Below are 26,686 nucleotides of genomic sequence, written 5' to 3' on the forward strand. Positions count from 1 at the left end.
TTTTCAAGATGGCGCAGGGGAAGAGGGATGACAGGCCAGTCCTGCCATGTTCTCGGTGCATCTCTCTGTGACCCGCGGCTCTGCTGGCTTGGTGGACCAGAAATCTCAGCTGAGGATGCAGCCTGGCACGACAGGGAAACTGTAGTCCAGTGACTTTCAAGGATACTCAGCCAGTCAGAGAAAGAGCTGGCATTCCTCTTGATACAAGGCATATAAGTAAGGGTGTAGAGGCACAGAGGTAAAGGACTATATCCTGGATCTGACTGCTTCTCTAGCACTTTTTCCAGCTAATGAGATCGCCCTAATTGCAAAACTGTAGAAAAAAGACAGATGGTTGTGGTTGAGGTAGGCGGTGGTTAGTCATCAAACAGAGTCTCCGTTAAGAGTGTGGAGCTGCTATAACAACGCCAACAGATAGGCAAGGGTGAGGAGAAGGGTAGAGATCATACTTCAAAAAAGATTGGAAGTCCGAAGAGGCCACATTAATTCACATTTGGGCAAGACACAACATGTACTCAGGTACTAACAGCTCCCAGTTGAAGGTGAAAGATTCTACCCAGGAAGGTTGCTCCATTACCTCCCTCAGCTTTGGACAGGCTGCGAGACTAGTAAGGTTGCAGAAAAGACAAAGCTCCCTCCTTCCAGGCTCCAAGGGCAGAACAAGGACCAATGTGTGATGTTAACATGGAGAACATGCAGTAGACAAGCAGCAAGTGTAGAATGAATTGACTTTGGAATTAAAAAGACCCGGGTCCAAATCTTCCATCAGTCACCTCGGGCAAGTTTCTTTTCTTTTTTCTTTTTTTTTTTTAATGTTTATTTATTTTTGAGGGAGAGAGAGTGAGTGTGTGCGTGAGTGGGTGAGAGGCAGAGAGAGAGGGAGACACAATCGGAAGCAGGTTCCTGGCTCTGAGCTGTCAGCACAGATCACGATGCGGGGCTCAAACCCATGAACCCCGAGATCATGACCTGAGCTGAAGTTGGAGACTTAACCGAATGAGCCACCCAGGCGCCCCTTGGGCAAGTTTCTTAATCTCACTGTGCCTGGTTTCCTCGCCTGTGAGATGAAAATGCTAAGGTCAGCTCACGCTCTTGAGCACTTACTGTGTGCCAAGCATCGTTCCAGGCACCTTATGTGTATTACGTCATGTAAATCCTCTTACAGGCCCCGTGATGTCTGTGAGGGTTGTGAATGTTGTTATAATCATTTCCATTTCCAAATGAATAATCTAGAACAACTTGTAGACAAGTTAAATAGCACGGACTGGATAACACAGCTGGACGTACCTCCCATGTAGTATTGTTTTGAAGGCAAAAGTTAGCACACGTGGGCAGCTGGCGCAGATAGAAGCCCAGTGGCAGACAGCTTCAGCTACTACTGTCACTGATACTATCCTAATGGCCAGCTACGATGCATCTAACGAGGAGGAAGTACTGAGCTTCTCACCTCTTTGAATAAATACGCTGGACGGCTGCTGGTAGAGCATCTGTCATAACCGCATCAACATCTTTCCCAGCCTCTTAGTTTTCTAAAACTATTTACACACAGGGGCGGCCAGCCTCCTCCTAGACTTCTTCCAGCGCCAACACGTGGGCCGACACGTGCTTAATCCAAACAACGCAAGATTTATGGCATTCCTTTATTTGAGTTGATTCCAATGTGTCAGCAGATATGAAATGCAACATAAAATAATTACACTTGAAAGTGAAATGCAGGCCTAAGGATTCTGGTTGGCTATTATTATTATTATTATTTTTTGAATGCCAGCAGTTTCTGAAAGACTGGATTTATTGAGTGCCATTCCCCGCTCCTCTTGAACACTTAAGAGACCTCGGCATCTAGGAATGCCATTCTGACTACCTTTATTATAGACTACTTTATCAATTACCCTGACAGTTATTCATACTATACATGAATGTACTTTATAGTTGTTACATGTGCTCCATAGACAAGGTAATAAAACGCACAATGCATCTTTCTTATCAGTAAATCCTAATGGGTGTTATAAGCCAGGGACTCCTGAAGGGGAGCCTCTCAGAAGTGTGACAGAACCGAAGTAGCTTGAATTTATATATAAACAAATTAATGGAGTCTTTAATGCAGCAGGAGAAGGGGGTTCCCATAAGGAAGATTAGCAATTAGGGCAGGAAGAGGCCCATTAAATCATCTTGTCCATCCCCAATCGTGTGGGCTGTTCCCTCTAGCAAAACCCCCTTCCAGGTTAAATTACCTAAGAGACTGGGATCCCAGTACAGGCCTTGGGAAACGACTGATTGCTCAATGAATCTCCCCACTCCAATTCTTTTGGTTATATGGCAAGAGGCTGGAAAAAGTAAAAAGCAAATGAAAAGTGACTGTATGCCAGGGAAGTCTTCTCTCAGCCTCTTTTTCTCCTCTTCCTTTTCTACTCTTTTCAGTCGTTCTAAAATCATTTTTGATCTAAGACCTGGCATTTCAGGTTCATTTATCTGCATCTACCCTCTCTGGCTCTATCAGCTGTCTGTAGACACTGGTGGCAAATAGAGGCTGGCATGAAGGAAGGAATGTTTTTGGACGGGGTTGGTGGCATCTCGGTCTCTGTCCTGACGTGGACATTGACTAGCTGTGTGGTCCTAGGAAGGTTACTGCTCCTCTCAGAGTTTTCTTATCTATGAAATCAGGGCGTTAGGGGCGCTTGGGTGGCTCAGTCAGTTGAGCATCCGGTTCTTGATTTTGGCTCAGGTTGTGGTCTCGCAGTTTGTCAGATCGAGCCCTACATCGGGCTCTGCGCCGGCATCAAAGAGCCTGCCTGGGATTCTCTCTCTGCCTCTCCCTCTCCCTCTCTCTCAAAGTAAGTAAATAAACATTTTAAAACTAAATGAAATAAAATCAAATCAGGGTGTTATTAGTTGGATACGGTAAGCATAGACAACTTCTACATTTATTTATTCGTTCAACTTTTGTGTGTGTGTGTGAGTACCTACCATCTACTAGGTGTGTGCTTAGTACTGAGAACACAATGATGAAAACCCATGGTCCCTGTTCTCAAGGGAGCATAAGGTATTGGAAAGTATACTGACATGACACACCCACTTCTAACATATTTTTTTATTGGGCTAAAATATACAAAATTAACCATTTTTATGTCGACGGTTCAGTGGCATTAAGAGCATTTATACCATTGTAAAACCATCACCACCAACCATCTCCACAACTTTTCCACTGTACCCAGCTAGAAACTCTGTACTTACTGATATGTGCTCCCCATTCTCCCCTACCCTGGACCCTGGCAACCACCATGTTACTTTCTGTCTCTATGAATCTGAGTACTCTAGGAAGCTCATGTAAGATAATCACACAGTATCTGCCACCACGTATTTCATTTAGCTTAATATCATCAAGGTTCATCCATGTGGGAGCATGCGTCAGAATTTCCTACCCTTTTAAAGACTGAATAAACATTCCATTTTATGGATATATTTTCCATTTTTTGTTTATCCATTAACTCACTGAACACATCTTAATAATGATTATAATTTTCGGGCTAATGCCTGAAAGCGCAGACAAGAAATATCTAATCTAGGTTGGCAGGTCATGGAAGAATCCTTGAGGAAAAGGCACCTGAGCATAGTGGTCTACAGGATAAACTACAGTCAGCCAAATAAAGGAAGGGGCAAACGGTGAGTGGGCTGTGGGGAGGCAGAAGAAGAAAGTTCTAGGCAGAAAAATATAATAAACCCAAAACACGCTACATGCAAAGGCCGAGAAAGACAGGCACATTTGACTTGACGGTGGCTCCCTTTGGTTGTGGGAGCGGGTGGGACGCCAGGCTGAAAGGGGCTTACTCCCCTACAATGGCTGCTTCTATAAGGCTGTTCTCTGCACAGTATCTCTGTATTATATCTCCATTTCACCAACATCGCCAGTATGGATCGATTAAATATCATCTGCTTGTTTAAGTAGAATGATTCTGTTTGCTTTCCTTTTCAGGGCATTAATACAGAAGCACACATGTATCAGCTTGAAGTGAGGCGACCACACCATGACCTTGCTTATCACGCTGTCATATAATGGGTTGTTTCCCAGGCTGCTAAATCATGAGTCCTGTGGAGGAAGGGGGTTTCTCTGATTCATCTTGGTATCCCAGTACCTGGGACACAGTGTGTGTGTGTGGTAAATACTTGATATAAGAATTTAATTTTTACAGATGAGAGTATCGGGGAAAAGGAAAACAAATGACTTCTCCAAGGTGCTGATGGAAGCTCTGGTTTTTAAGAATGCAATTTTATACTCTATGGAATAGTTAACTTGAACTCTCCCAATGATATTCACATAGTTCCATAAAAAGAGATAAAATCAAAGACAGATTTGTGCAGAAAGTACTCCGAGGCTAGATAAATGGCCCCAAGAGGTATAAGGCACATTCACTTCTCTAGAAGACCTTATCTTAGTGGCAGGAATATAAGCACTGTGGGCAGAAAACCAAACTGATGAGCACCATGGGGGTACTAGAACCATCCTGAAGGAAACCAAAAGAAAATCTCATTATTTCAGATCCCACTAATTCTGAGTTTGGACAGACCTAGGCTGCATTCCTTAGCTCGCTCCAGAAACCTGTTCTCCATAAATTATACAAAGTTATTGGAATGAAGAACATCAAAGGAGAAGTTCATTCACTCATAAACATTTGTTGAATGCCAACTTCATTCTTCCCTTGTAACAAAAATAATGCAGAAAATCAAGGAGCACTCATCTGTAAAGAACTTTAACATGTGTTCTCTTTCCCTGAATTATTGCAACAGGCCTCTGAAGAAGGCCAAAGTCATCCCATGTCCATCTCATAACTGAGGACACTTAGGCACAGAGTGGTGAAAGAACCTGTCCAAGGCTGTAGAGCTTCATGTGTAGGGGTGAATATATACATAGATTGTATTCTGCTTGAAAGTCAAAGATGAAAAATCATAAATTCTAATTATCAAGACTGTCAAGTTTTCTCTTCTTGGTGACACTTATGCATACATAGGGAATCAAATAATATTGCCCTACGCATAGGCCAGAGAAAGTGGAGGACCAAGGGCATAACTGGAGTCCAGACAGTTAGCAGCTTGAGAATTGATAAGCTGAGTCCTATAGGAAATCCAGTTTGAGCCAACTCTCAAGGCCCTATGTTATCATTCAGATCTGTAGGTACAGCCAAAGGAACATTAGTCTCATTAGCATAAAATATGGTCTCTATAATTATACTGTGGCCCTATTATGACTATTCTGAGTGGATAATAAACCTAAGACAGAAGTGTGATATCTACAGCTCAATATCAAAAAGCTCGGGGCATCTGGGTGGCTCAGTCAGTTGAGCATCCGACTCTTGATTTTGGCTCAGATCATGATCCCAGTTCATGGGATCAAGCCCTGCATCAGGCTCTGTGCTGAATGTAGAGCCTGCTTAACATTCTCTTTCTCCTTCTGCCCCTCACTTATCTGTGGTTGTGCTCTCTCTCAAATAAAAAAATCTTATTTCTAAAAAAAGTATCAAAAAGATTACTATACATTGTTAAAATGTCTATACTACCCAAAGCAATCTACACATTTAATGCAATTCCTATCAAAACACCACCAGCATTTTTCACAGAGCTAGAACAAATAATTGTAAAATTTGTATGGAACCACAAAATCACAATTCGGGATGTCAAGCTATATTACAAAGCTTTAGTCATCAAAACAATATGGTACCGACACACAAACAGACACAGAGATCAGTGACACAGAATAGAAAATCTAGAAATGGGCCCACAACTATATGGTCAACTCATCTTTGACAAAGCAATAAAGAATTTCCAATGGAAAAAAGACAGTCTTCCAACAAATGGTTTTGGGAAAACTGGACAGAAGAATGAAATAGGACCACTTTCTTATACCCTATACAAAAATAAATCCAAAATGGATGAAGGACCTAATTGTGAGATAGGAAACTATCAAAATCCTAGAGAAGAACATCGGCAGCAACCTCTCTGACCTTGGCTGTAGCAAGTTCTTACTAGACATGTTGCCAGAGGCAAGGGAAACAAAAGCAAACATGTACTATTGGAACCTCATCAAAATAAAAGCTTCTGCACAGCAAAGGAAAATATCAGCAAAATGAAAAGGCAGCCTATGGAATGGGAAAAGATATTTGCAAATGACATATCAGATAAAGGGTTAGTATCCAAAATCTATAAAGAACTTACCAAACTCAACATCCTAAAAACAAATAATCCAGTCAAGAAGTGGGCAGAAGACATGAATAGACACTTTTGCAAAGAAGACATCCAGATAAGTAACAGACACATGAGAAGATGCTCAATATCACTTATCAGCAGGGAAATACAAATCAAAACCACAATGAGATACTATACCATACCTGTCAGAATGGCTAAAATTAACAACTCAGGAAACAACAGATGTTGGCAACGATGCAGAGAGAGGGGAACTCTCTTGCACTGTTGGTGGGAAAGCAAACTGGCGTAGCCACTCTAGAGAACAGTATGGAGATTCCTGAAATAATTAAAAATAGAACTACTCTATGATCCAGCAACTGCACTGCTAGGTATTTACCCAAAGAAATATAAAATACAGATTCCAAGGGGAATATGCACCCTGATTATGTTTAGAGCACCACTATCAATAATAGCCAAGTTATGGAGAGAGACCAAATGTCCATTGATTGATGAATGAATAAAGAAGATATGTATGTATGTGTGTGTGTGTGTGTATATATATATATATATATACACATATATATACATATATATACATATATACATATATATACATATACATACATATATATACATATACATATATATACATATACACATATACATATATATACATACACACACACACACACATGCACATGCATACACACACACAATGCAGTATTACTCAGCCATCAAAAAGAATGAAATCTTGCCATTTGCAATGACACGGGTGGAGCTAGAGTGTATTATGCTAAGTGAAATAAGTCAGTCAGAGAAAGACAAATATCATATGATTTCACTTGTATGTGGAATTTCAGAAACAAAACAGATGAACATGGGGGTAGGGGTAGAAAGAGGGAAACAAACCATGAGAAATTCTTAAAGACAGAGAAGAAAACTGAAGGTTGATGGAGGGAGGAGAGTGGGGGATGGGCTAGATGGGTGATGAATATTAAGGAGGGCACTTGTTATCATGAGCACTTGGTGTTATATTTAAGTTGTGAATCACTGAACTCTGCCCCCGAAACTAATATTACAGTGTATGTTCACCAACTAAAATATAAATAAATAAAAATTTGGAAGAAAACAAACAAACAAACAAATAAATAAAATTTTAGGGGTGCCTTGGTGGCTCAGTCAGTTAAGCGTCTGACTTCAGCTCAGGTCATGATCTCACAGCTCGTGAGTTCAAGCCCTGTGTCGGGCTCTGTGCTGATGCTCAGAGCCTGGAGCCTGCTTCTGATTCTGTGTCTTCCTCTCTCTCTGCACGCCCCCCCCCCCCCACCTGACCCATTCGTACTCTGCCTCTTTCTCTCTCTCTCAAAAACAAGAAAGCATTAAAAAAAAATAAAAAATAAATAAAATTTTTAAAAAGCTTAAAAGTTTCTATTTTAAAATGAATAGCGGAATGTCTGGGTGGCTCGGTCGGTTAAGTGTCTGACTCTTGGTTTCGGCTCAGGTCATGATCTCACAGTTTCATGAGTTTGAGTCCTGCATCACGCTCTGTGCTGAGAGCACAGAGCCTGTTTGGGATTCTCTCTCTCCCTCTCTCTGCCCCTCCCCCAGTCATGCTGTCTTTGTCTCTCTCAAAATAAATAAACTTTAAAAAATAAAATAAATAGTACCATGCTGACAAACATAGAGTGAAATAGTATCTGTAGATCTTGTGGTACAACTTTCTAAAACATAACTTGACAAAAAAAAAAAATCAAACCTTTAAAAATATACATACCTGTTGAACCAGTAATTCTGGAATTTAACTAAAGGAAATACTCACAGATGTATATAAAGGACATGCCCCAAAAATGCAGGTACTAACAATATGTTGCTTATTAAATTATGTTACACACATATGCTAGAAAGCTTTACAGAGATTGAAGATGTTAGAAAAAATATTTAATGAAAGAAAAGATATAGATAAACACAATAGGAGGTTACAAAGCAGCATGTACAAGGTGATTCTGGATGTGTAAAACGTTCTGTTTGCATCAAGAGGATTGGTAGCATAGACACCAAAATATTGAGTTTGTTTCTTTTATTTTTAATTTTTTAAAATGTCTGTTTATTTTTGAGACAGAGAGAGAGACACAGAATGTGAGCAGAGGAGGGGCAGAGAGAGAGGGAGGCACAGAATCCGAAGCAGCCTCCAGGTTCTAAGATGTCAGCCGTCAGAGCCCGACGGGGCTCAAATCCACTAACTCTGAGATCATGACCTGAGCCGAAATCAGACCCTTAACCAACTGAGCCACCCAGGCGCCCCCTAACTGGGTTTGTTTCTAGATGGTGGCATTTCAGATAATTTTTATTTTCTACTTTATGGCTTTTCTATATTTTGGACATTTTCTACAATAAATATATGCTGTTTTTGCAAATAGAAAAGGCATTAAATATAAATAAGGATCAGGCTCTGTCAATGCTCACGGTGTGATTTTGTGCACCTGTGCAGGTGGGTGAATGTATCAGAGTGCACGGTCATGGGACAGTGCATCTGCATACCTCAGAGTCTCAGACGCCCGCCTCTCAGACCCACTTACAGGGAAGATGAAGTCTGTTCCCTCCCAGAGTGGAGGTTATGACTGTCTTGAGTTTAGACAATTGCTGGTACAATCTTTAGCTTCCAAATTGTGAAATCTATAGTTTCAAAATAGTCTGTGCATCTCTTAGACATCATGAAAAATTCAGATCTCAGTCTCCGGAGGTGCAGGCATTTTGTATTTGAATATTGAGGCCATGCTTCCCTGGTAATTTCTTGCAGATTTGAAAACTCCTGATTTTCTAAATAGTTGAGGAAGTCAAATCCACTCTGGCAGGCAAATCCCTGTGCTACGTGACTGAGGCAGCTGCAGGAGGGTGAGTGCTGGTGTGCGCCCAATAGAATGCTGGGCGGAAGCCGCGGTATGGCTGCATGTGGCGTCTGATGTTGGGTCAGCAGACCGTGAGGCCCCGGGCTCAAGTCAGAACTGTGAAGTCACTGGCCTCTGTCCTCAGGGCACAGAGCACCTCTATCCTTCTCCACCTCCAAGGTTCACGGCTCTATCCAGCAGAATAGCGTTAGAAACACCTACAGCTCACAGTGTGAATGTGAGGACTGAAGGAGGCCGTGTGTGTAATTCACTCAGCAAGGCACACACAGCACTCCCTCACCACCTCACGGCTCTGCTAACCTTCTCTCACATCCTCTGGAGCAAAACGCACTCATCCATGTGCCAAGACCCTGGGTGCCCTGCATCAAAATTCCCGTGTCTTTGAAGGGGCTCCCGCCCTTTGGGAAAACTCTGCTCTGGCAGAGCAGAGGATGGGTAGAAGAAGGCAACGGTTTCTGTCTCCCAGGAACTTGTAATATTAGTATAGGGGTAAACACACAATAGGTGTTCGATAAATGTTTGTTCCTTTCCTTCCCCCTAATTAGATCTTACCTTCCCCTCAATTTGTATATTTTACTTCTTTTATAGCAGGTTATACTTTATATCTTATATATAGTGGGGTACTTGATAATGTCCTTGGAAATGTCTATGGCAATAGAAAAAAAGTGACGTATTTTCATACATATGAGCACTGGAGAACAGGGATGAGCAAGATAAAGGTATATTAGGTGCAGGGAAAGATAAAGAAAAACGGGGCGTAACAAAGTACCTAGGCATTAAGGTCATTAATAACACTAGAAGGTGAGATTTAATACCTTGCATGCAACTTTTAACACATTTTACGTGACCTCCTATGCATCTGGAAGTTCAAGGAGCCACAAGAAGGACAGATGTGGCTTGAGTAAAATGGGTTATTTCACTGAAGCCAACCACTGAAGCAGATGGAGATCCCATTTTCAGTCTCAGCCAGATTAACTGCTGATAGAATTTAGATGCCACCCACAATGGCCAAAGGTCTGAGATGGACACAGATAGACAAGGAGGTGAATCAGAGGCTGTTGGACTTAACAATGGGGAATTCCGCGCAATTCTCCCAACTATCTACTAGGGGCAGCTATCTACTATGTGCTACAGGTGGGAGATATAAGAACAGCTAAATCACGGGCCCTGACTTCAAATTACTCACAGTCTTACGTTTTCGTTCGTTTCTTTATTTAATTACCCCCCACTTTTCATACTGGCAAGCAACCAGGGAATGCCAATGCCTAGCATGGTTGTTCCTAATATATAGAAAAGTGGGGAAAGGTACAAGAAAAGAACGACTATAAGATGTAAAAATGTGAAGACATTAGATCCATATTATTAATGCTACATACACACACACACACACACACACACACACACACACACAATCAGTAACTATAGCACAAATGATGAAAAATATACCAGAATATCATGGAATACTGAAGGGTTTTGTTCCAGGTAACAACTGACCATCAATGGAAGGCTGTACCACTCACATACCCGCCTTCTTATTTTGGGCAACAACCCCGGGGTGGTATTACATATTGTGCTGCACAGGGCACCCTTTACTGACTGAGACGTCTTGGCAATTTACTGCACCTTTCCAAAACTCTGTGTCATCTTTTACAAACAAGACATAATACCTCTATTCTGCAGGTTTGTTATCCAGATTGGCTAGTTAATTACTACTTTCATACTCCAGAGGAGAACACTGAGCGGGGAAGAGATTCACTGATTTATCAAAGTATGAAAGGAGATGTATATAAAGCACTTACAATGACATCCCAAACGACAGTGTTACCATTCTTAGTATCACTATTGTAGTTGCTGTTGTTGTTATCATTACAGTTCAACCTGCACTTCTGTAACCGGGTGACAATTCTGATTCAGGCCTTCTCACAGCAAACCCAGAGTTCTTTCCATGCTGCTGGTCATGTAGCCCACAGGATCTCCTGTGTATGTTTCCCCAGAGAGAACTCTCTCCCCTGCAAGGGAGGTTGTGTGGGGCTCCCACCCTGACCTAGTCTCTCACTTCCTAGGACACACATTCCTTTACTGTTCCCAGAACTATGAATGCTGCCCTGCATGACGCCACCACTGAGAAGTACTCCAGAGAAGCACAAAGAACCATCACATCAGTGCTGAGCCTAATTACAGTATCACCCTTTGAATACAAACGGCTCTGGTAAAGAGTGTCTTTGTAAAAACAGAAGTAACTATTAAATAACCATGGCATAGTCACGGAAATGTGTTTTAAATTAAAATTTAAAAGCAATGCATGTGAGAGAAAAACAATAAACAGGAGACCCCATAGAAAGCAATCAGCCATCTAAATAAAAGTAGAAACACCGAAAAGGACAGCTCTGATTTTTCAAATGTAACGGCCTCTGGAATTTGCATGAGAATTTTCAGAAGTGTCTTTCTCCATTACTCAGCTGACCCTTAAAACTACAGGAAGCTCCCAGAGCACGTTAATATTGGTGATTTACAATGCATGTATGTCACAGGCCCCTTTGCGAGGACAAAGAAAGTGCAGTAGGGAAATGCCCTGACCTTGCTCTATTTTTTCCTTTTCCATAGCACCGACTGCCTTCCAACAGAATATATGATTCACATATATCTATTGCTTTCTCTCCATCTCCCCACATTAGAACATAAGTTCTACAAGGTAGGGACCTTCCTTTTATTCACCCATATATGCACATCCCTCAGAATACTGCTTGGCACACAGTAGGTACTCAATGAATATTTGTTGGATGAATAAACTGACAAAAACGTAAGAGTAGTCCTGGTTAAGTGACCTAACCTCCCTGAATTCCAGTCAGTTCATCTGTAAAATGATAATAAAATAGAACAGATGGACTGTAAGAATTCAATGAGAAAAATATATGGAAGCACTTACCACAGTGTCTGGCAATTAGTGCTCAACAAATGGCAGCAATAAGTAATACGATTCCGCAGAGCTGAATATTTATCTTCAAAGTTCGTAACAAACACTTCTGTATCCCATCCCAAAAGTCAGCCATGAAAGAGCAGTGAGGAAGAGCCACAGATTATCTGCTGTGCTCAACCTGCTTTCCCATAGGGCTCATCATGGCGTCAGAGAGAGTTACAAGACTCCTTAGTAATCATCCGGAACACAGTCAGCAAAGTATGGCTCATGAACTAGAAACTTATTTTGACAAAGTTTTATTGGAACTCAGCCAACCTCATTTGTTTACATATTGTGTGAGGTGGCTTCCACAGTAGGATGGCAAAATTAAATCGTTGGGAGAGCCCATATAGCCCACTATGTTACTATCTGGACCCTTAATTAAAAGTCTGTGGAATGACCATCGGGTAAGGAAAGCGAGTCCCAGAGAGCAAGGAGATGAGCCATACCCGAGGTCACAGTGCATATTTAGGCTCTGCAACTTTGAGACCAGGGGCTCGAATATCCCTTCAGAAGCCCAAATTAGGGCTGATGACCCTTCAGTCACAGGGCCGGTCTGCATGATGACAACCTTCAACACAGTCTGACTTCCCCCACTGGAGAGCAAAGAGAGATCACTCACTTACCAGAGGCCCTAACTACACCCGTGAAGGGGAGAAATACCAACACCAGGAACTGGAAAGAACATGGGCCTTGCCACTGTGCCATGCTGGGGTCAGTTCCCAGCTCTGCAATTGGTTTGATATTTGGCCTTGTGCAAGTCCCTGAACTTCTCTGTGCCTCAGTTTTCTCATCCTGGTTAATGAGAACAACGATACTCTTTTAGGTGAGTTCTTAGGGGACTGAAAGAAAGAAGACTGATCATGCACATGCAGGTAGCACACAAAATGTCACCTCTTCACCTCCTTAAAGACTAAAATTGATAAAAGGATCCATTAAGGGAAAGATATTACATTTCTGAGTTTACCAAATCTGCTCAAAAACATTGATGGTCTCACTTTCCAGGGTAACAGGGACATCCTTTCTTCCCCGTCATGAATTATGCCCTGTCGGAATTATCTTACAGAGACAGCTTCCTCACAGTACCAGTTTCTAAAAATATGTTGGTTTTGAGCTATAAATTGATTCTTTATTGTGATAAATTAAAGTCCAATATTATCCAACAAGACACTAAGCATACAGACAGCCAATTTTTCCCCTTAGATGTTCAGTCTCTTTGATATTAAAATGGATCTGGAACTGCTGTCAGGCACGTGGAAGCCTGAACACTGAAGCGAAGGAGCAGAGAACATGGAGACGGTATACACGGGACAGACTGTGAGAGAAAAGAAAGGCAAAGTAAGGAGGCAGAGGGCAGAAAGAGGACATTTCCTACTTCCTGTTTTGTGAATGTCAGAGAGTGACCCCGGTGAGCCCTGAGGGATGCTCGATCCCAGGTGCCCTGCCTACGATTTGCTGGAAGGTGCCAGGCATCACTTCTCTTTGCATTCTAGGTTTCTTCACTTGTAAATGAGTCGGTTAGTCAATGTACAAGGGACCTTCCACCCATGACATCCTAGGATTGGGTTAACTCTGAACCATGTACACTGGTCTTTCTGTACTCATGGTAAAAGGAGCATCTTTAGTATGTAGCATCTTTGTCTCCACAATCTGGCCCAGGTGATCAGCATTTCATTATAAGTTGACTTATCAATTATCACCTTGTTCCTTCCTTCCCTTTGGTTCTACTCCTCCCTGATTGCCTTCCCTCCTTCCTTCAGTGTCCCACTAGCATTTCTGTCACATGCCAGGGCTTATTGGAGACCCTGCAGTTATAACAACGGATGAGACAAGGTACCTCGTGTCGTGGGTAGTCTGATGGGAGCATGATGGTGTGCTATGACAAGGGTGAGCAGCGGATGCTGTAGGAGCATTACAAAAGGATTTCTTAATTCTGCTAAGAGGATATAAGGAGGTCAGTACCAAAGAAGGGGCAATGCGGGTAATAATATAATATTATTTAATATCTAGAGCTTTGTATGATACCAGGCACTGTCCTAAGTCTTAAGAGATTAAATTAAATCCTCATTTAATCTTGCACCAACCCTAAGATATAGGTACTTTTATCATTCCCATCTTACAGATGAGTGAAAGAGGCACAAGGTCATTAAGAAAAATTGCTTCACAATCACACAACTGGTCAGGAGTAAATCCAAGATAGTCTGGATCTTGAATCCATGTTCTTTCCACTCTGTCCACTCTCTCTGGTGCCTACAACACACTCGCAAGGAGAGTGGGCTGTGGATTCAGACAGACCCGCTATGAATCCTGCTCAGAGGATGAAATGCATAAAGCACTTAGTTTAAGGAAGGATTTGGCCCAGAGAAAGGTCTTGATCATTCTAGGTGTTGTGCTGTGCTGCTGTTTGTATCACTGTTGACATTATCGGACCCTGAAAAACTTACCATGTGAAGAAGGGCAAAGGACATTATGAGTGGAGGAGTTGCCTTGAGAAAGTCACGAAAGCTGGGCAGCACGTGGCGTGCGCGGGAAACGGCAAGACGGTACCCCCAGCATTCTGCTCATCCATGGATGATACTCCCAGATCTGCCACATACAGCTGGGCAGCTTCCGGGGGAACAAGGCACAGTACGGTCATCAAAAATGAATATACTTATTATAGCAACAGTTTCCCGGCAACTGGCAATGAGTCTTAAATAAAGGCACCTTTTCCTGAATTACACAACGGCATGTGCAGAACTAAGGGTGGCCCGACAGTCACTGTACCTACTTCTCTGTATATCTAGAGCAGCTTCAGGGACACAGAGTACAGTGAATAATAACTGAGGCTATAATGGGCATGATTCAACCAAAACCCTTTGGTCAGACCTTCCAGGCCTCCCAGTCTAGCCCTTGCTTACCTCGTCCATTTTCTCTCTCGTTGACAGCAATTACACATCCGCAGATCTAGAAAAACTGACATCTCACTCTTCCCCAGGCCTACCCTCTTTCATGACTTTCCTGAAACCCAGGCTTAGGAACCACTGCCTATAATTCCCTCGGCCTGGACACTAGTCCTCTAATATCCCCAACTTCAAATCCTGTCCCATTTTTCAAGGGTCAGCCCTTTCTAAATCATTCCATATATATTTTTCAGAGGGAAGAAATCATTTTTTCCCTTTAAACTCTCGTGGTAATTTTCATCTTTCTCTTATTATATTCATTACTCTTGCTTTGAGCTTTTAGTTATTTATACATGTCTTACCTCCAGGGCCAGAAGTTCCTCATAGGAAAGGTTTCAGGCTGGTTCATCTCTATCCACCAAGAAGAATTCCCCTTTCACCCAATAAGCACTTGTGGAATGAATGAATGAATGAATGAATGAATGAGTATATGAACCAATGAAAATGGTGGCATGGTCTAGACAGGGGTTCTTAATCTTGTCTGACAAAACACCTTCTTTTTATAATAAATATTTTGTAATTCTTCCTTTATTACCTGCAAACGATTATATAATCTGTCTACACAGTTTAAGCACATCAAAATGTCCTAAATTATAACAAAGAAATGAAAGATGATTTCTAGGAAAAAAAATGTGAATGTCTACATACAAACGCTCAGTTATAACTATAGTAGAAGAATATAATAACACTGCTGTATGTTTACATTTTCTTATAATGAATAAATGTGGGCTTAAGAAGTGTTCAATTCAGTATTGTTGACATTCTTTTTTTGAAACCTGACATTTTTAAGGAAGGGCCAAATAAGTTGAGCTGTAGTGAACATGACAGGTACACCTGAAACTGGGTTATCAGTGCCATGTCAGTAATTCAGACATGAAGAGCATTAAATGGTATGGTTTTCCAAAACGATGAACAACTCTTGATGGGGTTCCAACGAAACAAAGTACATCTCTCTTGCTGTTTAGTTACATTTCTGGAACATTCAGTATTTATGGATATGATACAAAAATGCTTTTGCTTTTTTGTAGAGTTAGGTTTTAGATTCATTTAATTATAAATAGGCTTGTTATCTACAGGAATGTATCGTAAGACATTTGCAAGTTGTATAGCACAGGAACACTTTTGTTGTGTGTGACTGGCCTGTCCTCTGTAGAATGTCTAATGTCCTTGGCTTCTAAAAAATTCCTGCATTACCACCTTCTCCCCCAAAAGTCGTAACCACATAATGCCTACATAAAGTGCCAAAACACTCAGTACAGGGAAAGAACCAGTGAAGTGGAGAATCCCTGGAGTAAAAGAAAGAAAACAAGCTCAGGCATTATCAAATGTGAACTTGAATTCAGTTCTAGCTACACATAATGGCCTTGGGCAAGCCACTATCCTACCTGTACCTTAGTAGTCTTATCTGTAAAAGGGGGCAATAAAACCTTCTGGAACTTATGGGTGTCAAATGAGACAGGACACACAAAAGCATGCTGTAAACCATACGGTCCTGCTTACAGGCTAGTTTGTAAGTAGTCTTGTGAGAATTCTGTGTACTGTTCCAGTGGCTCCCAGGGTGACAGGGATGCTCCCACAGACTCCCAGGTCACAGCATCCTATTCTACAGCCCCTTTATCTTCTTCCCAGTCTACCTCCCCAGGACGACTTTCCCCTCCTCTCCCTCAGGGGCTCCCCCCAAACCCTGGCAAAACATCCACTTCAAACTGAAGGAGGATTAGTCCTGATTTTGATGAGATACCAATAAAGTGGCATCTGGTTTTCACTGGAGAAAAAATTATTAAATCAGCCCTAAATTTTAAGCACAACCACTGCATTTAAAACACCATTTTATGAGGGACAATATTCAATCCTGGGTCAACTCCACCTCTCCCCTGCTATGCCCTAGTTATCCTTTGTAGATCTGCTGATTCTTAATCACTAAGTCACTTTATTTTTTGTGCAGTATTACTGAGCCCCTACTATGTGGGAGTCATGCTAACTAGGTAGACCACAGTGATGAACAAAAAGATATTGCCTTGTTCATCTGTGGGTTTATGTAAGTGCTCAATACTTACTTTTTACAGGGAAGACTGAACACACGTGTCTTTCTCTTTAAGACCTTTGTGCATTTATAAATACTGTTTGGGTTTTTTGGGTCCTAACTTACTCCTCCGCTACCAAGCCAGTGTGTCCTTTCCTGTGAAAAATTCCTAAATATTCTAGGCAAAGCTAGTTCTTAATCTCCCGAGTACCGACTACTGCGTTCCCCAATGCGTCTTCGCAATTGTCAGCTCACTTTGTGAGCCTGGCCAAACCAGACTGTGAACACCTCAGGGGCAAGGACCACGTCTCTTTCATCTTTGAATCCCCAGGAAACACAGCATCACGTGCCATAGCATCCGCTCGTGCCTAACCACAGGCCGGTCGCACTGCCAACATTCCATCCATAAGACTCTTCCAGCGGTAACTGCACTCCCTGGACCTTCCCTCAGGAAAGGTCATCAGAATGAAAATGAATAATGGTGACAATAAAGCAGAGAGAATACTGGATCGGCTCTAATGTATATAAAAGAATGTCATTTATAAAATTTGATATTGCTACAGTCTGAATGTTCGTGTCCCCTCCCCCAAACTCATGTGTTGAAATTCTAACCCTCAATGTGATGGTGTTAGGAGGTAGGACCTTTGGGAGGTGATTAGGCCATGGGAGTGGAGCCTTCATGAACGATATGAGTGTCCTGATAATAGAGGCTCTAGAAAGCATCCTGACCTCTTCCACCATGTAAGGACATGCAGCGAAAAGGCCCCATCTCTGAGGAAATGGGCTCTCCCCAGACGCTGAATTTGTTGGGGCCGTCATATTGGGCTCCCAGCCTCCAGAACCATGCAAAATAAATGTTTGCTATTTACAAGCCACCTCCTTTATGGTATTTTTGTTTTAGCAGCCCAGACAAAGGCAGGTATGCTATCATTCGTGCTATCTTACCGGCATCAAGGATTCTGGACCAGACCACCTAGGTTTGAATATCAGCTCTGCTACTTATTTACTGTGCGGCTGAATTTGGATCTCAGTTTTCTCAACTGAAAAATGGCGATAATAAGGGCACCTACTTCACAGAATTACCGTAATGTACCTCAAATGGCACACGTAACAGTGCCGAGTGTGGGCTAAATCAAATGAACAAGCAAAATTCGCACGTGGTTATGGCAACACGATGTTACATCATCTTGAAAAGCTGATGCAGATGACCGCCCTTTCTTTTGAGAAACAGATGTATTGTCGGGGTCCTGCAATATTTATGATTTTTTTATGGCATAAAATTATAATAATTCTATGGAATAAAACTATGGGATCTCTATGGAATCAGGAGAGAGAGTCCATGAGTTTCTCTGGAAAGAAAGATCTGAGGTGGGAAGGTTTGTTCGGAGTCCACAGCCAAGTCAGAGACACTCCCCAAATCTGTTTCGTTATCTGTGAAATGGAGGTGACATCGCCCCTGCCTTCGTATTCACTGGTCTGATTTGAGAACCTAGTAATGCTGACATGAAACCACTTCTACTCCTGATTGCTACCGTTTCTACTGTTACCAATAACAATGAGTTTATATACGGCGTTTCCTGCGTTCTCACTGATCCTCTGACACATTATCAATACCTAGAGATCTGAAAATATGAACAGCTTTTCAATATTGATTTATTCCCTGCAACGTGCTAATAATAAAACAGAACATACTCATATACGGATTGGGATCAAGAACCCTTTGAAATTCAAGACAAGGTGTAAATTGCTGAAAGGGTCTCTTTAATTGGGATCAAAACATTTTTGACAGCTTTTGGATTTTAAAATTCTAGCTATTGTCACGTTCTGCAAATGTTTCTTTTTTTGGTTTGAAAAAAAAAATGCCGTCAGCTTGAGCAGGAATACTTTAGATATGATAAACAACGAAAATTTGTCATTCCAAATGACAAAAACCCAGTTTTCCATTTCGTTGATATGTAGGACAAAATACTTCATTTAAACTCTTATCCTGCACAATTCAGTTGGTCCCATGCTGGGCAGCAACAGAGGTTTAGTAAACTGTTCCTGCTCATATCTCCAATGGACTTTGAAAAACCTCCATTTATCTGAAGATAAATTACATCGACAGGGATGACTTTAAGGAAGAAACAGAATTTTTTTTTCTTCTGAGAGAAGAGAAAGAGCAAGCGCCAGCGGGGAGAGGAGCAGAGGGAGGGGGGAGGGGAGAGGCGGAGAGAATGAGAATGAGAATCTTCATCAGGCTCCACACTGAACATGGGCTACGGGCCCAAGGGCTTGATCTCAGGACCCTGGGATCATGACCTGAGCTGAAATCAAGAGTCAGAAGCTCAACTGACTGAGCCACCCAAGCGCCCCAAGAAACAGAATTTTGAAACTAGTCTCAGGATTCAACTTAGATGTGACTCTGTTCAATGGTTCATCCTCTGCTTGACAATTTCTCCATCTTATGGTTGTTGCTTGAACACCCCCTTAGTGATGGTGAACTCACCATCTGGACCACCAGCACAGAAGGTGGTCCATCTAACTGACTGGTAGAAAACTCTTCTTTCTCAGAAATCAAAATTGCTTCATTGAAACTTCTATAGATCTTGGTTCTATTTATTGGGTCACACAAAACAAGTCAGCTCCTTCTTCTATTACACAGCTCTTTAGAGAGATGAGCACTATTAATATGGGGTGTCCTGATCCCTACTGTCTGTGCTTCAGGCTTTAACATGTTCAGTCCTTTCTACTCGTTTTCCCTAGACTTGTGTGGAGGTTTATTAACAAGTTTGCAGAAGCCAGAGGCTATAGGAGCCTAATGTGGATCAAACAGGACTGGAGTGAAGTAAGCCAGACAGAAAACATTTAGCTCTGCCTTCCCCCTGATTCTCCAACAGGGATCTGACATTCTTCCACAAAGTCAAATGGCTTTGAGCTGAAATAATGATTTCACTGAACATACTCATATGAGGATTGGGATCCAGCTGAAGAATCAAAAATAGCATTACAGAGTTTGGTGATCTCTTTCTTTGGGGCCAGTTTAGCCACCCTTGACTGAGGATTTACATCCAGGTCAAGAATATAAACTACCTCTCCTCACTAGTTAAAATTTGGTGATTGGGATGTTAACGATCTGGGCACAGCTTATATGATGGTGGGGGACATGATGTAACAGCAATGCCCTAAAATATGGCCCCTGGACGAGATGAATTATCTGATACTCTGCCTCACTCCTGCCCTTTTGGTTATACCAGCTGTCATGGTAGCAGGCAGACGGGATATTGGGAAAAGACTAGAGATGATGACGTACTATTAGGACATAGAAATCTCTCGGTGAGGCTTGACTCACATGACTTGTCTCCCTCCAATAAAGATGCTAAGGGATCAATGACATCTTACAAGTTTCTACAAGCCTGTAGCTCTCTGACTCCTGCGTGTCACCCGGGATCCCATGAGGCTACACCTGTGTTGAGAAGTCTTTGCTCAACATATTTTCTAGTCCTCCAATTGTCTTAGCTGCCCTCTGTCCGGCTTACTTCACTCCACACTTGCCTGCACTCCTTGATTTGCCTATGTCCTTTTTCAAGTGTGAAGTTCAAACCTGAGCACAGGTCTCCAAACTATAGTCTACCCAGGAGAAGGAAAAGCTTCCCTGGTTACAGAAGTCATCCTCTTATTAAGGCAGGAGAGGCTTTCATTAGGTTCTTAATCTTGCTGCATTCAAGCTCCTTTACTACCTGTGCTTGTGCCCTCATTCTAAACTCCCTTCTCCCAAGGCACCTCCCCAGGTAAGCCCACCTTTCTCTTTAATACAGAGGTCAACTGCCCTGATATTGACTGGGGCCAACAGGAGGCTAAATCCCACTTCTGCCTCCTATAGGCTGGGTAACTTGGGAAAGTCACTTATTCTGAGAGATAACAGGTATAGAGGCTAAGTGAAAAGACTCGTGCGCCAGACTACTTGAGGTCTAATCTTGTCTCCTCCAACACTTACTGTCAATAAATTACTCAACACTTTTCTCTCCTCTATATCTTCGAGTACGAAACAGAGAACAATGGGGACTTCGTGAGGATTAAATGAGTTGTTACTTACCAAGGGCTTACAACAATGCCTGGCACATATTATGTGCTCGGTGAAGTAGCTATTATCATTTTCCCATAATACTGCTGTGAGGGCAAAACTGAATAATGTATGTCAAGTGACTCATATGAGCTTAGTATACAGTAGGCAACCCGAAGAGGGGACTTAGTATCACTAGTGATTTTTTATACTAAAGATTTGCCATGATAAGCACTTCTCGGGGTACAGTTCAGTGGCATAAAGTACATTCGCACTGTTGTGCGGCCACCCCAGCCATCCGTCACAAGCACCATTTCCTTCTTCCTAAACTGTAACTCTGTACTTGCCAAACACTGACTCTTCACTGCGTACCGCCCTCCTTGTAGGCCCTAACAACCACCAATCTCCTTTCTGTCTCTATGAATTTCATTTCTCTAGATATGTCGATATAAGTGGTATCTTTGAGAAAATGCCTACTTTCTGCCTCGATGTTTGGCTTAGAATTCAAGACCCCAAGATAAACGCAACATGACCCTGCTATTAATAAGGCTTAATTCCCTTTGTATTATGTCTTCAAATTTCATTCATATACTGGCAGGTGTGAGAACCTGCTTGCTTCTTCCTGCAGGATAGCATTCCATTGGATGCATGCACCACATTCTATGTCCGTTCATCTGCCCATGGACACTGGGGTGGCTTCTTCCTTTTGGCTGCTGTGAATGATGCTGCTATGAACATGGGTGTACAAATATCTGTCCTACTGCGAATTATTCAGAAGTAACTTGTCTTCAAAACCCATTTTTACTGTTGAATTATCCTCCTCCCACCCTATGGCATCCTAATAGGAGTCAGGACGAAGGGGAGGAAAGGATAACGCAAAGTGACTCAGGCAAAGTAACGTGCCTGGTCGAGTTTGGTTTATACGATGCTTGAAAATGAACGAGTGAAATGCAAAGGAGGTGATCTATGTAAAGGTGTTTCATAAGCTGTAGAGTGCTGAATGAATAAAGGAAAAAACCACGTCACTTAGACTCTTGCCCTCTGGACAAAACAGATCCTAGAACATTTTTGTTTTTCTCTTACTGCCAATGAACAAGGACCACCAACGTCAGGGAAGCCCTGGGGATGAATGTGGGAGCTGACTGCTGCTGGGGGCTGACGGAAACACACACAGCCTCTTTGGTAGGTTCAACAGACCTATCAGCCCTTACATTTCCTGGTCACGCAGTGACAGATTTGTCTAAGACTGAGAACTCGTTCATTTTGATTACAGCAATTGCAGGGTGGCACAGGTTACACTCGGGAGAGTCTGGATGCTTTGACCAAGTCAAAAGACGCTCACGGGTCTCCCTCTAGGATGCATGTCATTAACGTTGCCAACATACACAGAAATTTAATGTAAACTGTCACATTACCCACCACTCTTCAAAGCCCATCAATCTCCCATTAGATTACCAGGACTGTGTGACACTTTTATCGCAATCACACCGTAAGAAACATTGTGCAGTCACACTGAGGCCAAGTCAGGGAAGAGCCTCCCTTTGATGGACGATCACAGTTGATCAAGTTTGTCAGTCGCTTTATGTGTTTTTATGCTTGTTTGATATTCTTGCCCACCGAGTAGAGGCTTTTAAGGGCACATCTCTCATTGGATTCAATTTTGCAATGCCACGTGATTCTTTTACTTACCCCTGTCTTCTCATCAAAGATTTTGATACCTCCAAAGGAGATGGTTAAAAAGATTTTCTGTTTGTGTTCTCCTTTGGAACGTGCGCCAGCAACAACGCCCTGGTGAAAGGAAGGACATGGTTTTTACTTGAGTGTTTTCATTTGAAGATTCCCTCTGGTCCCAAAGGCATGTCAGATACCATCAACCGATGCCACCAATCATGCACGCTCCTCTCCCTTCGCCCCTTCCATGCTTCCCTGCCCAATGTGCTTGCCCTTTCTTGATGTTTTATTGTAATACTTACCCTAACATGATATCTAACATTGGATAAACACATACCTGAACACCGCTTCACTACACTACCCACGATTTATAGGATGCCTGCTTTATGCGTGGATATTTGGCTCAGAATTCAAAACCCCAGGATAAACACAATATGATCCTGCTATTAATACTATTTTGCTGGGCTTCATATTGGATATGGTTTTAATCTTTTAATTTATTTTTCTTAATGTTTATTTATTTTTGAGAGAGACAGAACACAAGCTGGGGAGGGGCAGAGAGAGCAGGAGACACAGAATCCATAGCAGGCTTCAGGCTCTGAGCTATCAGCAGGGAGCCCGAAGCGATGCTTGAATTCACCAACCTCGAGATCATGACCTGAGCGGAAGTCAGACGTTTAACCGACTGAGCCACCCAGGTGCCCCTGGTTTTAATCTTTTAAATAAAGATGAGTCACAGAATATATTCTTAAATGTGATTTTATTTTTTTTTTTACTTCTGGGAAAAGTTTTCATAGGAAACAATTTTAGAGATCAGAAAGAAAATACAAGAAAATAAAACCCATTGCCAGACTGCACGTCTCATTTTTGTTTAGAAATAGATGATCATCATAGTTATGTGCTATGATGGTAAGTACAGAAGGTAAGTACATTTCAAGGGATTTACACTTGGGGTGGGGCAGTTCCTAGCCCTGCATTAGGTGTTTTGAAGCTTCAGGCCCCTTCATCACTATTAGCTTGCACTGATTATAAGTTTAAGGCCAACTATCAGCAGTTCTAGTTCTGGGTTTTTAGGAGTAGAAAAGTCTAAATAATGATGATTTCATGTTTCCAGGAGGTAAAAGTCGTTTGTGCTGCAGTCAGAACAGCACATCCAGAACCTCAGTGAGGGAACCTGTGGCGTTAGTAACAAGGGTGACCATGAGGCACGGCGACCAGGTGTCCCCTTGAGGCTGCTCAGTTATCCTCAGTGTGGGCACTGGAAATATTCTGTGCCATCTGAATATCTGGGTTATGCTTCTGGCTTTCTGCGATCTTGGACAAAGTACTTAATTCTCACTTCTACTTCCTCAAGTGTAAACGTTATCCTTGCATGGTTGAGAGAATTGAAAATTCGTGACAAGTATGTAGCACGGTGCTTGGAATAATGCAGGGAGGTCATGAAAATTTACTTCTTTTTGTAAATGGATGACTGTCCCTCACACTCTGTGGTCCAGTTCCTGTTTGGGGACCTACTAGTAGGAAATTCACCCCCCCCCGGCCCCCCCCGCCGAGTCACCTACTTGTTCTCGAGCACCATGTACACACTTGCAGAGGTATAGAATGTAAGAGCTGGAGAAAATCTTAATGTTTCCAGCTGAAAGATGAGGAAAATCATGGCTGGGAGGCAGGGATGGGCAGTGCTGGGGTGGTATAAGGGGCTGGCAGAGAGCTGGGACTACAACTCAGCTCTCCAGACTAGACTCCTGGTACAGGGAGCACTTGTTCCTCTATGTGGTGTCTTCTTTCTAGCAAGCCACAATCTCTCGCTGTAACCCACCCCAGCGTTGCTCCTTCAGCCCCTCCGGGCTGCAGCACATTGACCCAAGATCCCTCCGTCAATGCCTGCCCTTGAAATAGTTAAAGGGAGGGACTCACCCCCAAAGCCAAGTCCTCTGTCTCTAAAACTGCCCTGCCTAGTTAGAGGTTTCTAGAGTGCTCAGTGTGCAGCTTGCTTTCCTGTGAATTCACTGAGGGATGATTTTAAGGAACATGGGGGGATTAGCCAAAGTACATGTTTTAAAAGTTTATTTATTTTGAGACAGAAAGAGAGAGGGAGAGAGAATGAGCAGAGGAGGGGCAGGGAGAGAAGGAGAGAGAGAGAATCCCAAGCAAGCTCCATGCTGTCAGCACAGAGCCCGATGCAGGGATTGAATGCACAAACCGTGATGAGATCATGACCTGAGCTGATATCAGGACTCAGACACTTAACTGACTGATCCACCCAGGCACCCCCAAAGTATGTTTTTGTAGCCCCAGTGGTAATTCTTATTTCTAATGCCATACTTTGAATGCTGTGTTCTTGCCTGGCTTTGGAATAAACTAACTTACGCTGCCACCCCTCTGCAGCTGAACCTCCAACCTCAGATAGCCGGACACACACAAAAGAAAAACAATAAATCGTAAATGGAAGGACTGGAAGGACACCATCAGAGGGGAGGGGAGAGCCTTTCCTTCTTGGTTAACTCCTCTTAGGTGAGAACATCACAGCCCATGGTGGAGAGAGGGTAGCACCTTTGATCAAGAGGAATAGCTTCAATGTTTCCATCTCCAAAATAGTCCTATTTAATAGTCCTTAGCTCTCAGAACTACTGTGACATCCAATAGCAATAATTCCTGGCACACAGTAGTGACTATATCATGCCCCACCCCCCTTTGCTTCCTGGTTCCTCACAGCCATCAAAGAACTCCCTAGTAGAACAGAGCTGTAGATTAAAAAAAAAAAAAGGATGGAAAGAGCAAACACACATGTTCCGGAAGCATTTATGCTTGGGGCTGCTGGTGGTAGCTTTACATGACAAATGAAGGAGGGAAGGACTATCCATGCAGTGCTGTCTATGGGGAAATAAAGCTACGATTTTATCAAGCATGCTTTTCCTGTGAGACAGGACCCTGAGTCAAGCTCTGAAAAACCGCACTGAGTCCAAGCAAGTCTGCCAGCAGAGAGCACGCCTCAGGGTCTCATCTCCCGACAAGATTATTCATTGGTGGTATGCAGAACCAGCAGAGATCAGGGAGACAGCTCGGACTGGGGGGTCAGAAGATGTGGATGCAGGTGCCGTCTGGGGCACTGTGCCTCCCATTAGCCACCGGACTTAATAAGCTGCTGTTGGAAATCTGGAAAATATAGTCAAGCATTTTCTTGGGTACCTACCGTATGTGCTACAAGTTCTCTTACACATCATCTCATTTAGCATATACCATAATCCTGGGAAGTAAAAATTACCTCTCTTATTTTACGTATAAGGAAACATAAGGCCAGGGGGGCTCAAGTGATTGCCTTAAACCTCAAGGAACTAGTAAGACAGAGAAAATTCAAACAGTGATCTGTCAGATTCCAGTGTTGGGGTTCCTTCTGTTAATAATCTTTTCAAAGAGCTTTTTTGGAAAACACAGACACACACAAAAAGACTACACAACAAAGCACAGATAGGTCAAAAGTGTTCTGCAAGCAACCAGGTGCAGCCACCAGCTCCCAGACTCAATAGTGAAGGGGAACTTCACGTGAAAATAATCCCATTTCTTAACTTATGAGAGTGTTAAGATATTGAAAAATAATTTTGCACATACAGCACTTAGCACGGTGTGCTGCATGTAGGGAGAGCTCAGTAAATAATTATTACTGGCACGACTCTTGCTATTATGAAGCAATAGCATGTGCTAAGGCACCGTGTGACGTGACGACACTGGCATCCCTAAGGGAGTCACGCACAGGCAGCATCTCCATGAAGGAATTCACACACAAAGCGTCAGGCATGCCAGGCAGGATTAAGTGCCCTGTCCAGCTCCAGGATTGCTGTGGGGATAAGATAAGGTGAAGCACAGGAAGGGGCTCTGAGAAACCTCACCCAGGGTGGCGCCTGCACGTAACGGGATGGCTGTGATCTCAATGCATCCTGGAAAGCAGGCAGGAAAATGCAACGGACCTCGGGC

At 42.6% G+C, this 26,686-nt stretch overlaps 1 protein-coding gene across 16 annotated transcripts in view; it reads right to left on the minus strand.

Moving 5' to 3' along the window:
* The window catches only part of DAB1 (DAB adaptor protein 1), a 1,153,213-nt gene that overhangs the window by 118,551 nt on the left and 1,007,976 nt on the right, over positions 1 to 26,686 (minus strand). For all 16 annotated transcript variants that reach the window (XM_040470386.1, XM_040470387.1, XM_040470384.1 and 13 more), the window contains one exon: positions 22,733 to 22,831. In XM_040470386.1, the coding sequence (XP_040326320.1) occupies positions 22,733 to 22,831 (99 nt within the window). The remainder of the gene's footprint in view (positions 1 to 22,732; positions 22,832 to 26,686) is intronic.

The sequence above is a fragment of the Herpailurus yagouaroundi genome, unplaced genomic scaffold (genome assembly GCF_014898765.1).
Source record: "Herpailurus yagouaroundi ecotype Mexico unplaced genomic scaffold, PumYag 77, whole genome shotgun sequence".
Taxonomy (NCBI): domain Eukaryota; kingdom Metazoa; phylum Chordata; class Mammalia; order Carnivora; family Felidae; genus Herpailurus; species Herpailurus yagouaroundi.